The sequence below is a fragment of the Motacilla alba genome, chromosome 3 (genome assembly GCF_015832195.1).
Source record: "Motacilla alba alba isolate MOTALB_02 chromosome 3, Motacilla_alba_V1.0_pri, whole genome shotgun sequence".
In the NCBI taxonomy this organism is placed as follows: Eukaryota; Metazoa; Chordata; class Aves; order Passeriformes; family Motacillidae; genus Motacilla; species Motacilla alba.
This window is the reverse complement of record NC_052018.1, coordinates 89,857,294-89,874,630: the sequence shown is the minus strand read 5'-3', so window position 1 is coordinate 89,874,630 and position 17,337 is coordinate 89,857,294. Positions and strand designations below refer to the sequence as shown.

General features: G+C 37.4%; 1 protein-coding gene across 6 annotated transcripts in view; it reads left to right on the top strand.

Annotated features, from left to right (window-relative positions):
* The window catches only part of EML4 (EMAP like 4), a 146,475-nt gene that overhangs the window by 108,834 nt on the left and 20,304 nt on the right, over positions 1-17,337 (top strand). For all 6 annotated transcript variants that reach the window (XM_038133903.1, XM_038133904.1, XM_038133906.1 and 3 more), the window contains 8 exons: positions 1,567-1,690; positions 6,473-6,622; positions 8,024-8,093; positions 9,349-9,459; positions 11,850-11,945; positions 14,113-14,247; positions 14,472-14,607; positions 16,414-16,565. In XM_038133903.1, the coding sequence (XP_037989831.1) occupies positions 1,567-1,690; positions 6,473-6,622; positions 8,024-8,093; positions 9,349-9,459; positions 11,850-11,945; positions 14,113-14,247; positions 14,472-14,607; positions 16,414-16,565 (974 nt within the window). The remainder of the gene's footprint in view (positions 1-1,566; positions 1,691-6,472; positions 6,623-8,023; positions 8,094-9,348; positions 9,460-11,849; positions 11,946-14,112; positions 14,248-14,471; positions 14,608-16,413; positions 16,566-17,337) is intronic.

Here is a 17,337-nt window from a genome sequence, read left to right as displayed (position 1 = left end):
ATTCTTTGAGGATTGTAGGGAAGTCTGTTTCATGTTTCGTAAAGGAGTACTAAAGTAATTGTTTAAAAAAAAAATCTTCATTTTAGATCTTAATGTTTGTTGCATCAAATGTGATTAGAAATTTTTTAATACCATATTGCTAATTTACAACTATTCTTCTACTTGACTCTACTTCTAGTCCACTTCTACTCAACTATTCAAATTTTGGTTTGAACTCTGAGTTCCCTGTGTCTGCTATGATTTTCAAACCCCCACTCGTAAAAAAGTGTCAGTGTTCCAAATTCACAGCAGAATATTATATAACTTTAGTTAATATTTATGCTATAAATGGATATTAATTACTAATGAAGTTAAAGAGCAGTAAAAAGTTGCTACTTCATTGATGCAAAGTTAGTGGAATATTTGGCTCTTTGTCATCAGTGCTTTTTGAAATGGAACTTTAATTTTCCCTGGTAGTAGGCAAGCTCACATTCCTTGAAAAGGAACTCCTAAAGGCTTGTGAAGTGCTCAGATTCCCACAGAGATGGTACACACATGTCTTGTCACAGCTGTAGGCAGTATTAGCTGGAGTCATTCTGAGCTGTAGCTTTTTTCCTTTTATTCTTCAGGATACAAAGCTTAATAACACAGGTTGCTGTATTAGTTTGTGTTGATATATAATTCTTGATTATATTCATTTACAAAGCCCTTGACACTTTTTCCTGTGGTGTCCTCGTGCCTTAGCTTGGTACGAGGATTTGGAAAGGTGGGTGGCTGGACAGGGGAAAGAACCAGTTGGAGAGTTGTCCTGGGAGGGTTGTGGTGAATGGGTTCTGGTGGCCAGTAGGTGACACATGGAGTCTGCAGGATTCTGGTCTGGCTCTGCCCTGCTCATCATCTCTAGCAATGGCCTGAGGTAGGTGACACAGGGCACTCTGAGGTTTGCAGTAACAGCAGAATGGGGGCCCAGTGGCTGTGCTGGGGAGATGGGCTTGCAGGAGCCTCATTAATTAAGCAGAGACAAATACCAAGTCCTGCATGTATGGAGAAGAAGAGTCTCTGGCAGGAACACAGTGTGGGGACAGAGGGGCTGCTGGAAGCAAGCTCTATGGGAAAGGCCCCAGAGGTGCTGTCAGGTGCCAGGAGAGGCTGTGCCATCTCCATCCCAAGAGTTTTTTAAATTTGCATTAGGCAAAAGCCTGAGGAATCTGGTTTGGCCTCATGGCCAGGCAGAGGTTGGACTTAGACACCTCCTCAGGTCCTTCTCAACCTGAAATACCTCATCCTGTAATGCTGTGATTAGTTATTTATTCAGTTTCAAATTTGAACTTTGAATTTTGCCTTTATAACTTAACTTGCATGTCTAAAATGCTACATGCTCAGTCTGTTCTATCAAAAATTCAACTAACGCTTGTTCTGTGTGCATTTAATGTTCCATTTAAAAAAATTAAAATCTGGGCCTTTACCAAGCTCACATTTCAAAAATAATTGTTATATAACCAGTGTCATTTGCATCTCTGTGCTTATTACTGCTTATTCTTTTGTGTAAACTTGCCCCATGATTAATGTGCCTTTTTGTTTCAACAGAGGGAGAATATATCAAGATGTTCATGCGAGGCCGACCAATCACAATGTTCATTCCTTCTGATGTAGAAAACTATGATGATATTAGGACAGAGCTGCCTCCTGAAAAGTTAAAACTGGAGTGGGTGTATCCTTAAGATCAATAACTACTAACTGTTCCCTTTTTGTCTTGTCTTGCATTTGTCCCCTTTAGAATCCAGTCTTGTCTCTTCTCTGTTAAGAGGTAAAAACTAAAAGGTGAGGGAAAATGTTCAAATTAATATAACAATGGTAATGGTTTGTAACTCCTGTATAGTACAACTTTAAATGTCAGGCTACATAGATACAGAAATACTGTACTTTTTCTTTGTTTGTTTTGCTGTTGACACTAATTTTAATTTATTAACTGAGTAATATTTAGTGCAAAAAAAAGCATCTTTTGAAAGTTACACAATTTGAAAAACTCCTCCTCTACCTCCCGCTACATTAATGTAGGCTTTGCTTCAGGATTAGTTAGTTTTCAACTATGGAGGATGTTGAGTTTGTGTCCTTTCATATGGAGTGAGGATTGGAGAAGCCGCCACCCTTTGCACTGCTTCTGTATTTCAGCTCCAAAGTGGAACAGTTAATTTCTTGGAATCTAGTTTGTATTAATTGCACTAAATTTGTCATTTGAAGAACTGAGTAGGTGTGTGGCTGTTGAAAATTCTCCAAGTTTACTAGATCAGACCTTAAGTTCATTTTAAGAGATGTGCTTTTGCACATGTTTGGGTCTTCCTGTCACTCCCCTATCTCTGCAGATTTTTCCAGTAAGCTGTTACTGTGTAAGTAAGTTCCTTAGTACTTTAGTAAAATAACATGTCTAGGCAGCACTTGAGTTGTTGTAATAATCTGAAGTTTGATGCTCTGATGTTGCTGAAAGCAGGAAGATTTTTTTAGCGATGTTGATGATACGCTGTCATATGTCAGGAAGAAAGTTTCGGATTAAAGTCTGACTGGAAGGAAAACAGAGCTTTTATTCATGCTTTGTAAAACTGTGGTACCCAATTTTCCAACCATCACAGCTCTTGGTTGCTGATGCTGGTACTCGTGACTGTGGAGTGAACTGGGTCAGTCAGTGATCTGGCTGAAATGTAGTCTCTTTTTGTGAAGCTAATTTTCAAGCAGGACCAATACATTAATTTGATTTGCCTCACAAATATGCAAGGACTGGAACTGGCATACTGGAGGAAGATCGACTTTTCCAGCATCAGTGAGCAGTTTGGACTGATGAAAACTGATCATGAAATCACACCCTCAGTTAAGTAGGTGCAAATCCCAGTGTGGACACATTTAATGTCCAAGAACCTTAAGTTCAGGTTAAACCAGTTGGCTGCTGAGGTCTAATGAAAGTGAAATAAATCTAGTCGAAAGAGACTGTCCATATGTTTTGGAATCTGTTAAGGGAAACGTCATCCCAAATCAGACCAGTATATTTATGAGTGCAGGGTATCTTTTAGATGGAAAGGTGAAGAAAATGAGGAACAGGCAGTAAAATTTATGAGGACTAAATATTGGTCTCTATGAATTTGAACTTGAAAAATTGCTCTTCAGTTGGAGAAGGCAGCAGCAGCAGACCTTCTGCTTTATGCTTAGGTTTAGCAAGGGGAGCAAATCTGCAAGGTAGCTGTGTCTTGCAGATATAATGGCAAACTGAACCCTGTACACCTTATTGAAAAGGCATGGGGACAATGATTTACTGTTTTACTAATGTCAGTATTTTACTGATGACACCTGAAAGCTCAACTGAGTGTTGAATAATAGGTTTTGTTTTGAATTTTTCTTATTCTCCTCCCTTCTGGATGATTTTTATAATTAGGTTTTCCTTTGCTATTACTCTTTTGGAAAATGCTGGTCAACTATGACCAACTGCAAGGAAACAACAGGCAGATTATTGGGGTGGGTTTTTTGGTTTATTGGTTGGTTTGGGAGGTGGTGGTGGTGGGGGGTCCTTTTTAGATGTTTCCTTTGGGTTTATGCAACTCCTGATACCCTGTACTATAGATTCAACTAGGGAAACTTAGCTTTTGTCTGCCTTGCAGATTATTGTAATTTGAAGAAATGCCTAAGCTGCTTGGCAAGGTAAAGCAGCTCATGGGGGAGTCTGAGCTTTTGACTGTGTCTCGTTCCTGAGTGATGTCATTTAAGTTGAATTATTTAGTTTGAATATCCCTACTTCGTAGTGCAGTCTTTGCTACTGTGCTTCAAAACTGTTAAAAGCATAACTGACATTCCTAGGAATAGCAAAATTGGCTTATTTAGCAGCTTCTGAGGTCACAGTCAGTGCAGCTTCTGACAGTGACTTTGTAGATTCTTTCTCCCAGTGTATAGGAGCTCAATTTCAGGAGGGTATTTCAGACTCCGTTTTATGAGATTATTTTTAGCAGTAGTGCTCTTCTTTCTAAGAATAATTGAAGACAGTTGTAAATATACTGCTGAAATCTGGTGTACAGTAGATCACCTTTCATGAGGGCAGTAGCTGTTTTAGCCAGTTAAACAAAAAAGCCCCAAAACTTAAAGTTTTTAAACCTTAAAAAACTTTTAAAAAGCTTTTGTGACAAAACAGTCCTTGTAACTGGTGAGAAATAATCAGAATATCAAAGCAACTATCTCTCAATTTCCCTGATTTAATCATCAGTTTCACTGAAATATTAACATTGAAATTCAGTGGAAATCAAGCATAAAAGTTGTGTCACCCCTTTTTTTGAAGAGATACAGTCAATTATTGCATTCATTTTATTGCATTAATTGTGTTGCACTGTATGTGCTGCTTTGTTCTGCACGTGTGGAGCAGGAAAGAAATGCTGTGGAGCAGCAACCCCTCCTTTTTTCACTCAAGATAGTCTGGAATGGAGAATGAAGAAAAAAAAAAATTGTCCTACAAAACAGGTGGCTCCTTTAGGTATTTGTAAAAAAATGTGCTTCTAGAAAATGCTGCCACTCGTTGGTACTTTATTTTGTAGGAGGGGTAAAAGAAAGGAAGGTACTGAGAAAATGTATTTTTTTTTTTCCTCACAGTTTCATGAATGTCATAACTCAGTGGTGGGTGCCAAAGTATTTAGCTCTAGCTTGACTAAGCATGGCAGACTTATGCTTTGGAAAGACATGTTTGTGTAAATCATTATTACTTTTCTAGGATGAATGTTCAAAGACGTCAATCTTACTAAATCCTTATCAATACATTCCCTATTGTGTACAGCAGATGAGCAAAATCTGCCTCTCTCCTCTGAGAAGGTATTTAAAATAGCATTCTTAATGCTTCAGCATAGAAAAAAATATTTTCATTGGTTTGTAGCCCATTGCTTTTGAAAGTTCAGTTGTTTGGTTTGTTATTTTTTGTAAAAGGCCATCCTGGGGGTATCTTTTATTTCCATCAGAGTTTAAAAGAAGAAAGAGGAAAATCGAGTGGAGAAGCAAATAGTAATGGAAGAGAAGCAGAGGCATCCTTTTTTTCTGCCCTCAGCATTGTGTTGTACCAGCACTGCTCTGGATATCATTTGCTTAGCAAGCCAGTGAATAATCTGTGCTTCAGAGGAGCCTTTGTGTTGTTCCCTGCTAAGCGGAAGGCAGCAAGATATGAATCTGTTTTGTTTTCCATGCTCCAAAGGGGTTTAATTGACAACTGAATGCAGTGTCCCTCTTTGAACTATTGTTTAGCTTCAGCATGTGTTTAGTTTTGCAAGTGTTCCCCTGGTCTGGTGGCACTGTAGAATAGAGAGGGTAGTGGGACGTTTTTGGGGGTGCAGTGCTATTTTTGATAGAAAGGTGTCCCTTTTTCCTGGAGAACAGAGATTAGAAGATACCAGTTTAGATATTCCCAAACCGGAACTATTGCGTCTGCCTTCATTTATGAGGAAGGGCCATCTTCATCCATCCAGCTTTCTCCACATGGGCCTTTCACTTCCTTTTGTTTACCTTATTAACCAGGACCTGAAGCTGGAACCCTTTAGCTAAAGTTGCTTAATGTGTTTCCCATCTTTTTCTTGCTGTTGCAGGTGTATTAATTGGCAATGAAGTGGAAAGCTCTCTAAAGTACACGACATAACAGGAAAATCATATTTTTGGGGCTACATAGTTAGATGTTAAAGTCTGAGTTATGATGTTAATTGTTCCTGGTGACCCAGGGAACTGAAATATAGGCAGGCAGCCACATTAATAGTCTAGAGGAGGAGAACCGCACCTGTTCCAAAGAAATAATGAGTTGTAATAATGTTTGATCTGTGCCAACCAAGGCTCGTTCACAGTGTGTAAAACTTCTGAATGTCATTAGGACCTGTGCATGTTCCTACAGAAAACATGCCTTTTATATATTTTGGGTAGATTTGGATAGAATATTTTTTACTGTGTCAATTCCTTTTAAGTTTGGTTTGTTTAAAAAATACTCTTAAAACAGTGTAAAGAAATGTTTTCTGAACTTGGCAGCTGCTGTGCAGAAGCTTGCTTTTTTCTGTAGGGCATTAGGAATTGTTTTAACAGGTCAAATGAAAGCAACAATCTGCTGCCCAGCCTGCTGATACACAGCTCTGCTGCTGTAAAAAAATGTTAAATTAGAATAGCGAGTCCTGCTGTTACTTAATGGAATTTCACATGAAAATTTTTACAGTACTGCTTTTGCTTTACTTCTACCATATTTTATTATTAACATCAGTGATCATCATTTCTTGAGGAATTTGGATTCATAAAGTGCAGTTGTGTGGGAGGTTTTTATTTGTTTTCTTTTTAAACTGTGTTAGTGAAATCGTGCTGTAGTTCCAGAGGGAAAAACTTAAAGAGCATTTCCTGATGTGAGGGCTCCCCAGGAATCCTTTAAGGGAGAAAAAAATAAAAAAGTTGGTTGGGTTTTTTGTGGTATTCGCTGATTGTGAAATCCTTAACTAAAAAAAAAATATAGATATGGGTATCGTGGAAGAGACTGTCGAGCCAATGTTTACCTCCTTCCTACCGGAGAAATAGTGTATTTCATAGCCTCAGTGGTGGTACTATTTAACTACGAGGAGAGAACCCAGCGGCACTACTTGGGTCACACAGACTGTGTTAAATGGTTAGTACACAACATTTGCATGTAAGTGTGTGGGCAATAATGCAGAAATATTTCTTTTCCTCTCCTGCTATATGTACAAACTAATTAATGTCACCATAGTTGTAGTTATTTCCTGTTTAATCAGTCCCAGTAGATTTCACTGTAGTAAACACAGCACAAATAAATGGTGTTAGAGCAGTCCATGCTAGCTTTGGATGTCTGATTTAAATGTAAAAGAAGGGGATATGTATACAATCTAAGAGTGCCAGAAAGGATCTTTGCATAAATTATTCCAAATAGTTGTTCCAGAAATTAAAAATTGTTGTTAGCCTTACTCTGAATCAGCTGTTTAAAGGCAGTATGGCAAAAGAGCAGTCTTAAAGGAGAACTAGAAAACCATGTCAAAAAATGAGCAGTCATATTCTCATTTTGTAAAAGGTGCACGATCTAAGTATAAAGAGAGTCAGGAAAATCAGAAAGATGATTGCAAAAAAAAAAAAATACTAGAGAAGGAAAATTGAAGCCATTGTCATTGTGTCAGGCAGTTACAGAATTTGCTAGGCCAGTCTGAAGAGTAGTGCACAAAATGTTATAGTGAACATAAACTCTGTACAGTGCAGTATCTGGCTGGAGAAAATTTGACGTCTAAAGCTCTTTTCTCTTGTCTGTGTAATTGCTTCCTGTGGGAGGAATGCTGCCAGTTTGTGTTCTTCACATTCATTCAGAAAATTGAACTGAATTGTAAATTTTTTGGTGTCTGCCATTATGACCTCTTCAGGTTTGCTCTGGTCCCCTCTATTCTTTCAATGACTTTCTTCACCATTGCAGTTTTACAGAGAAATTAAGAATATAGATCAAAAATACCAAGAACTGAGAGGATGATTCTCCAAAATCTGTTTTTTCACATGAGCTTCAAAGCAAAATGTGATAAGCAAGGGCACATTTTTACTTCCATTGGTAGTGCACCACACTGCATTAGCACAATGACGTCAGTAACTCATTTCAAGTGGTGGTAATCCCCGACTCCTGAGTGCACAGGCAAGCCCTCAGCCAACTTTTCTCTAGGTTTAGGCATAAAATACACCATAGTGTTTATAAATATGGCACATAACTATGTGTGGGAGGTTCACTACAGACCATGTAGATTGTGGTCTCCTGGTGTAGTGCAAACCTGAGATGTGTCAGGGCACATGTGGAGGTGGCTCTTCTGGCACTCCTGGTTGTGTGTCAGCAAGCAGTCAATGCAGTGTGGAATGAAATATCTGATTAGAAACATTCAAGTTGTCTCCTTAGAAGTGGGATTTAGGATCCTAAGTGTCTTCATGGGCTTTTGTTGAGAAACAAATAAAAAAATTTACAAAACACCTCTCAGTTTTGAAGACGTATGACAGCAAAAGCAAGTCATATTTCTGTCTGTCTTAGTCTTGCAGTTCATCCAGACAAAATTAGAATTGCAACAGGACAGTTAGCTGGAGTGGATAAAGATGGAAGGGTAAGTAATAGAGCTGTTGAGCAGTAGTATTTTGTTTTGAAAATCAGGAAAAAGTGGTTTGGGTTGTTTTAATCATCATCTTCTGTCTGCAGTTTATATTAAGCACCGCATTTACTGAGATATTCTGAGTTTCTCAAGTAACAGCCTGTATTTCTAGCAAAAGGCAGTAACAATGAAACACTCAACCATACATTAAAAAGAGCAGAAGCTCATAAAGTCCCATATCTGCGAGCAAACATGAAGCTCGTAATTGATTTATAAGGCCACATAATTTCTGTTGTGTTACTTTCAATATGTGTTCTCCCAAGGGAGAGCAAATCCCCAGGTCTTTGGGTCGGTATAGTCTTAAGGCTTCATGGAAGAGGAAACCAACTTTGAGAATTCATGGAAAGTGTGCCAAACTTTCCTATAAGCTTGCTCATTTGAGAGCAATTATATTTAAATGCTGTTCTCCACCTCTTAGTATAATTCTGTCAGAATTTGAATAATTGGATTATTTTCAAGAAGTTATAGACAGGGGGGGAAAAAGGGCAGATGCTATAAAATGGAGAAGCCTGTTAAATAGAACTCTTTTTCAGATGTTCGACTTAATTTTTTATATTTTGTAAGAAATTTATGTGGGGGGTTTTGTATATATGATTATCCACTGAGCATTTTCTGAATCTTGTTAGAGCTGCTTGGGTCGTTTTTCCATCAGTACAGAAATTTGTCACTTTCAGTGGTGAATGCTGTCCTTTAGCCAAGTTAATTTGTAAATGTTTCTAAGCTAGTGTGGGATAGTAGTTGTATGAAATATAACCATGGACATTTTCATTGTGTGGTTGGTGGTGGTTAAGAGGCTCAGTGCATCAGGGTTTGTTTCTTTTCTTTTTTTCATAATTTATATATATAAGCCCAGATTTGATTATTATTTTCAGTTGTTGCATACTAGTCTGGGGTCTTAAATGCAAGATGACTCTTCCATTATTTGTTCACTTCTTTGAATTGGTTGAAGTATTTCCACAACTACCAAATGCCACTTTGCTGCCTCGATAGCACCACTGCCACGTTGGTAGCCCAGACATAAGGAACGACATTGCGTTGACTCTCGCCTTGAGACTTTGAGGGTAGTGCCCAGCAGCAGCATCACCAGCCCAGGTCACCGTGCGTTCGCTCTGCAGTTTGTAATGCAGGCAGCGGTGCGTGACAGAGCGCGGCGCCGGCCCGCGGTGCTTTCCCTGCTGTGACCTGTTTGTGCCGTTGCTTTCCCGCGCAGCCCCTGCAGCCCCATGTTAGAGTGTGGGACTCGGTGAGCCTGGCGACGCTGCAGGTGATCGGCCTCGGCACCTTTGAGCGCGGAGTGGGCTGCTTGGATTTTTCCAAAGCGGTAAGATGGGCGCGGTGCCTCGGGGTGTTCCACAGGCTGTGGCCAGTCCTATGGAAATGGGAAGATCTCTGAAGATTCTCCATGTGATTGTCTAGCTGATCTCTTTTGATATTAAAAGCATGTCACCAAAGTTTCTGTATACTTTATAAAAGCAGCTGACAGCTGGGAAAACAGGAAATGGCACGTGTAAAATTGTGATAACAAACAGCATGGTAAATAAATAAGAGGCAAAACCACCTGAAGTAGAAATTGAAGTCCACACTGGGTTTGGTGGTTTGGTTTTGTTTGTGAGGAGCTTGGTTCTTTTTACTTTGATGTTAAAAACAAATTTGTTTGTGAGGTTTGTGAAGACAAAATTTACTGAGTTCTGGTAAGTTTAAGGGTTCTCTGGTAGGAGGGTTAACTTTTTTGCTTTCACAGCTGGAGTGGGTTTTTGTCCACCAACAGGAAATTAAAAAAAAAACCAAAACCTCACATTATCTTGTACTATTTTTTCCCGAGGAGTAGCTTGTTCACTTTTTGCCTCTTCATTTACATAGAAAATAAAGAGAGGTCTTTGTTACTGGACCCATAGAATTTATCAGGAAAATTTGGTAGCACGTGGAGATTCACTGCTTGGCATTCAGAAAGTTCTCATTTCAAATTTGGAAATGAGTTGGGGTATTTTTGGTGGTTTTTTTTTAAATATGGGTATATTTTAATCTTTAAGCTGCCGCTGCATTTTTGCCAAAAGACTGAGACAAATCAGACCTCCTGAAAACCCAGGCTGGATTCTTGCATTCCATCAAGAAGAATTAATATAAGTAAAAAATGGAAAATGCAGAAAAACAATGTCTGCAGTATTTTGCTAATAGAGAAAGAGATTTATAGGACAGCTGAGGTGCAAAGGGATGTCTGGAGATCACTGTCCTGCTTACAGCAGGTTCTGTCAGAGGAGGCTGCTCAGGCTGCGGTCCAGCTGGCTTCTGGGAATCTCCAAGAATGGAAACTCAGCAGTGTCTCTGGGTGACCTGTTGAAAAGAAATTCCTGCACTCTCTTGCTGCAGTTTCACTTAGCAATTGGAAGAAAGAGAGCAATTGAAAGAATTTTCATAGCATTGAAATGTTGCTATGTTAGATATAGTACATTTTGTGTTTCAGTAAATAAGTGAAAGGAGTACTGGCATTCCTGTCACTCCAACAAACCAATGAAATTTACATACTTGGATAGAGATCTTTTTCAGTGTGAATAAATGTGCATTCCATCATTTTAAAAGCAAAACCAAAAAACCCAGGGAATTTTTTGGGGACTGGATTTTAGTTTTTTTGATTCTGTTTTGCAGTTGAAACTGAATTAGATTTCTTATTACAGTCTCACATGATTGCTCACTAGACTGAAACAGTTTCTGTGCAATATCTAGAAATATTTTTTTACCCACAGGATTTATTAACCCCCCCCAAGAGCTGCGTACAGTGTCAATGCTGTCTTCAGGGTTTCTTTCCACCTAATAGTTCACATGTATATTTGCATATTACTGGTCAGAATAGTGCTTGGGAATAATAGCTTTAGCCACTTCTATTTTCATAATTTGTTAGAGAATGAAGTGCAAGAATCAACTTTATGATAATTGAAGTCTTCTCCAAATCTTTCTACAAATGTCCTTGAAACAACTGGTTTATGCAAGTATGCATTGCTGGGAATAAGAATGGTTTTAAGATTTTTTCTCTGTTCCTTTAATTACATGTAGCCATATGTTTACCATTTTGTTGTAAAGTTGTTCAAAATAAGTGGTTTCAGTTATTTAATACTGAAGATGCTGCTCTACCTCCTGTGTAAGCACTGTTTTGTTCAGAAAGTGTTACCTTGGCTGCAGTTTTACCAATTACATGAGGAAACTGCTGGAGCTTTATGACCCATAAGGAAAAAACAATGCTTTCAGAATCTGATAATGTATTTGTGTGTATGTGATGGTGGCATTCAGGAAAAAAACACAAGTGGACCTGTGTGTCTGTCCTCTGAGACCTGAGGAAAAACAAAATATAAGAATAGCAAAAGAAATCTCTTTGCTGTCAGCATGAAATTGCAAAGAAAAAAATACACAAACAAAAAACCCACCATAAAAACAAACAAAAGCAGAGTAAAGACCTAGTAGGATACTTTTAAAACTTTCCTAGAATGTTATTTGAACCATGATCATTTTATATGAGATTATACAAAAATGTATTGTCTGTCTTCAAGAAAGAAAAAAAAGGAAAATTCCCTATATATATGGAAGTTGTAATTACTTTAAAAGGGCTTGATTAATTTATATTTCTACCTTCATGGATTTTTTAAAATACCTCTTCCCTACCCTGTTTCTAAAATGGGATGATGGTACTTTGTCAATATATTTTTTTTCTTTTTCCTTTAGGATTCTGGTACTCATTTGTGTGTAATTGATGACTCTAACGAGCATATGCTTACTGTGTGGGATTGGCAGAGGAAATCAAAAATTGCAGAGATAAAGGTAATTTTTGCACATGAACATTCTGAAATATAAGTGGTTTTATTCCCATAAATACAAGTCTGTGGGACACGCTTTTGATCTTACTTGGAAACTGCAACTGTGTAATAGTGCTGGCTTGTTTAAGGGTTCTACAGAAATGTGTTCTTAACTTGTTTATTGGAAGCAGTTTGAATATTGGAGGGTTTGCAATTGCATGTTACTCATCCTTAAAAGCCAATGCAAATAAAGCAATTGTCTAATGGTTTCTTAATTAAAAAAAAAGAAACCCTGGGAACTTAAAGAAACTAAACTGATGATTCAGTCTGTAGTTGTTTTAAAATTAAACTACTTCTAAACATTCAAATTTTCAATTTTGTCTGAATCGAATTCCGATTATTGATTCTCAGTATGTGTCTCTTCTCTAGTCCTAAGTACTTTCGTGGATTGCAGTCATGTCTGCTTTTCTGTTTCTTTTTTAAACTTTCCAAAATTCAGAGCAATGAGATGTTTTCAGAGGTGTTGCACTCAGTGCTTACGTGAAGTTGATTTCACTGGGAGTACCCAATCCTTTGTGTTTCCAGTATCAAGCAAGCAAATATTTAATGCATGTGGAACTGAGTATTTGTCTATTTTTAGAAACCATGCTCCAAAAGCATATATGTCTATATCATTACAAACCTGCCATTTCAAGCAACAAAATCATGTTGGTCTGACCTGTTTTGTCTAGATTATGTTGACCAATACAAGCTGTATTCTACAAGTTTTTATTTATTCTATAACAATATTTTCATTTCCTTTTTGATTTTTATGTGAAACTATTTGGCATATGCCTTGTATTTCCCGTTCACTGACATTATGTTTTGACTGTGTTTGCACTCAGGGGAGTTCCTTGGTGTTTCAGAATTGGCTAAAAATTATTTGGCAGGGACAGCTTGACCTTCAGAACTTATTCACATCTAGGACTTGGTCTTACAGTATCTTAAGCACCTTCCGCGGAAGATGGTGTGAGCAGAGTTGCATCCCTTGAGCTGGGATGCAAAACAAAAGCTGTTTCTTAGCTGAACTCTATTAAGGTTTTCAGTCCTCAAATGATTTTTTTGACATAGCAGATTTGCTCATGTGAGAACTCTGTGAGAAACATAATTCAATAAATATGGCTATAAACTACAACAACAACAACAAAAAAGATTGTTTTTTAAAGTAAGCCGAAAGTTGTGAAAAAGATGTAGTTTTACAGCACTCTTATGTATAGATCACAGAACAGCTGGGGTTGGAGGGCACTGGTGAAGATCATCTGTCCAAGCCCCAAGCCAAAGCAGGCTCACCTAGAGCAGGTTGCACAGGATCGTGCCCAGACAGGTGTTCAGTACCTCCAGAGAAGGAGACTCCACAAACTCCCTGGGCAGCCTGTTTTGAAATCCTGTAGAAAAAAATTCATTTACTTTCTTGTTTTGTAGTCACTGCCTGCAGGGGATTGGAACTGTCTTCGAAGACAGTTTGGTTGAATATACATTAGAAGTTAAGTAAATGACCAGTCAGTTTGTTATAAAATCTATTGGTAAGGGATGAAATACTTTAAGATATTGGTAATTCCGTAAAAGTACATGCAGCCAGTAAAAATACATAAGTGGGACTCTGTGTTTCAAAGTTTTGAGTTATGCAGTCTTCTCTTTTTCTACTTTGTGAGGAGGAAAGGAAAGCAAAGAACTTAAAAGAATCTTTACAGAATTTCACAAAGAAAATGATGGATATAATCTTACAATATTATAGTTGTCCTACTTGCCTCTGTCACAGCTTTTTTATCCAGAATAGCAAATAGTCTGTGTAAAAACTAAGCAGGGTTTTCAATCCAAAAAAGTGTCTCTTTATACATTATTCATTTTCCTTGGCAGAAGTCTTAGCTATTCGAGAGAGCAGAAGCTCTTTGTGATTTAAAAGGGAATGTAAAACCTTAGCTTGTGTACCGAAGTTTAATAAAGATCTCTTATGTATGTGAAAAATATATGTATATAAAGGTATATGTACAGTCATTCAGACAGCTGACTTAGCACAGAACACTTAAAAAACTTTCAAGCATACAATGAGCTATCTAGTTTTATATATCTCTGTTCTGAAACTTGGGGGTTTACGTGTATTTCTAGTAGTTAATGTCCTATCTGAATAAATATTATTTCTGTTATTATTTCAGACTACAAATGAAGTTGTTCTTGCTGTAGAATTCCATCCCACTGATGCAAATACCATAATAACATGTGGCAAATCTCATATATTTTTCTGGACCTGGAGCGGCAATTCATTGTCAAGGAAGCAAGGAATATTTGGGGTAATAATATCTTGATACCAGGACAGTTTTAAATCAATGGAAATCATATTTTCTGTACATTTGCTTCATTGTTACCGTGTACAGTCTGATCAGAGAGGTAAACATACAAAAAAAAGGCTAAATTCTGCTTTTTGTGTATGCAGGGTGTATGAGTGTGGATGCATTATTCTAATTATGTAACAAGTACGAGCAATTATCCCTTTCTCTTGCTTATTTTGTTTCAGAAATATGAGAAACCCAAATTTGTTCAGTGTTTGGCTTTCTTGGGCAATGGTGATGTGCTCACTGGAGACTCAGGTGGGATAATACTTATATGGGGCAAAACTACTGTAGAAGCTACTCCAGGAAAAGGAGCTAAAGGTAGGACATGTTCAGGGTTAATCACAGATTTTACATAGTCTGTAGAGGACAAACATAAAGGATGGCATCAGGGAAGGAATAGAGAAATAGGCCTGACTCAGAGCATACACTTCATGTCAGTAACAGGTGGTACTTAAGTCCTGCAGGTCCTATGAATTTGCTGACTTAAGAGCAGTCTGGAATTTCTCTATAATTAATGAGACTGTGCCTGAAATGAATGAAAACTACTTTAACTAAATGTTTTGCATTTTTAAAAAATGTGATTAATCAGCTTTCCTGTGATCTGGTGATTTGAAAAAGGCTATGGGGATCAGTTTAGGGATTCTGCAGGCTGCCTTTGCCTCTTAAGGCTTATGTTGCACCATGCTTAGTCTCAGAGGAATTCCATTAAGTGGTGGAGCTGACATTTATAGGACTTCTATGTGAAGTACAATTACGATGCTTAGTTGTAGCAGTTATGTGAATAACAGTTTCTAGTTTAGCAGACCCTCAAGTCTTGATATACTTTAAAAAAATAAACTTTGAAATTTGAAATTGAACTAACTCTTGAGAGCAAAGCTTTTGTAAAAAAAGAAGGGAAAATTATTTGTTACACAGCATATGCAGACCTGGCACAGTTGAGCCCTCATAAATTCAATGATAATTCATTTTACTTGGCAGCTATTTCAAACACTCTGGTTTAAATTGGTATGCCAGGAAAACATTCATGTAAAAAGTACATTTTTAACAGTAAGTCTGATTTTGTAGGTAAATCTTTTTTTCATCTTTCAAGTTAACTGCAATGGAAAAGTAATTCAACATATTATCTGATATTTAATTTTTAATTTCTTGTGTAAAAATAACGTTTTTTCAGTATAACCCTAAGCGTTATCAAATAGAATATTTATTTATGTTGGCTTAACTAACGGTGGGATTTTTACTTGGTTTATCACATTAGACTGGTCACAGGACTTGATCTCATACGCTTTCACAGTTTGAGAGCACACTGATTTGAACTGACTTGAGCCATAGGCAGAGTCAGCAGAGTTCAACTCATAGCTGGGTGCTGTTCCACTTTTTCTGTGATTGCTATTTGAAAGTATGCAGCACCAGAATCTTGTTTTGTTTGGGTTTTTTTAAATTACTTTCCAACAGCAGTTCTTTTGATGTGAAGACCTGATGAGGTTGCAAAAGGCTTCTTTTGCTACCCTTGTTGTTTAATTTTCTCATTTCCTTCATTCTTCCAAGTATTTTCCTTTGGGTAGACTGCTGTCTTGATAGATGCCAAATGCTGGTTGTACTATTTTTATGTGTGGCAGCACATATCCAGCTTTAGATATTAGGTTCATGCATCCTGGAAACTTTGCTATAAATAATTGGCCTTTTATTCCCAAAAGACTATAGACAACAAGTCTTCTAGTTTCTTTTAATAAAGTAGCTTTGCTTCTTTTCTAATAATGACTTGCTAAATATTTTTTGACTCTAGAAGACAGTTTCTCTTGCATCTGGAAAAACTGTGTTCCTTTGGAAAGCAGAGAAATGAAAGCATTCTACCAGTTGTTGGTTTTGGTTTTGCCTTCACATTTTGTAAGACAGTCAATATAAAATAGTTTTTCTTCAGAAAGGCGGGCCCTTTGTTTTATCTTTTTATCCTGTAAGAAAACACTACCACCTTGTGTTTGCAATACTAAGAGCCTGACACTCCAAATGTAATTATTATATACACTTCCTTTGTTCTTCTGCCTAAAGGCAGAGCTTCTCGTAAACCACAGGTAAAAAAATGAGTAGTGTTCTTTCTTATTTTCTTTTTATTTTCCTATTTTCTAGGAGTATATCAGATAAGCAAACAAATCAAAGCTCATGATGGCAGTGTGTTCACACTCTGTCAAATGAGGAATGGAATGCTGCTAACTGGAGGTGGGAAAGACCGAAAGATCATCCTGTGGGATCATGATTTGAATCCTGAAAGGGAAATTGAGGTAAAAAAGCAAGAGTGACAAGGAAATTGCCTTGAAGAAGGTACTGAATAGCAAGACAGAGCCTTCTCCACCCTTAGTAGGGGAAGTTAGGATGCAACCTTCTGGTTGCTCTTTTTTAAGTGGATTAAATTGTTTTATTATAAAAGTGTTTAAATTTAAGTCTATAAATGAGCCTACATAAGACTTCAGTTCTCCTGTGTTTAAGTGGAACAGAAATGTTAAGGGTTTTCTTTCTTCAAAGCCCTTCCTTAGTTGTTTGGTTTTTTTTTAATTCATCCTGTTTGAGATGATGTTTGAGGATATTCTTTTGTATTGCCTGTGTTTTTAAAAGTTGGCCTCTCTGGAGAAAGTCAATGTCACAACCATTTGAGGGTTTTAGAATGTTTGACATAAGGTAAACAAGGGGTAGAACGCATATTGGAATTCTGTAATAATTATTGATTAATAAGCTTTGATGAGGAGCTTCTTTTAAATTTAGCCTTAACCCAGTGTTCAGAGAATATGTCTGTTCTTTGTGATTTGGCAATATGGCAGTGCTAGGTCAGTGGGGATGAATTGGAAAAGTTCATGTATTTTGGATTTTAGAAACTTGGGTTTTCCCTTATCTTGAAATACTGTATTCTCCTTAACCAGTTCTTTAAACACTGATTTACTCCACTTACCTATTATCCATTTGTAGTAGCATTTTTTTCTTAACACTTACATAAGTTCAGTCTAGGATTTGTTACTGCCTTGACTCTAATACTGAAATTTAGAAAACATGGCAGTGAGG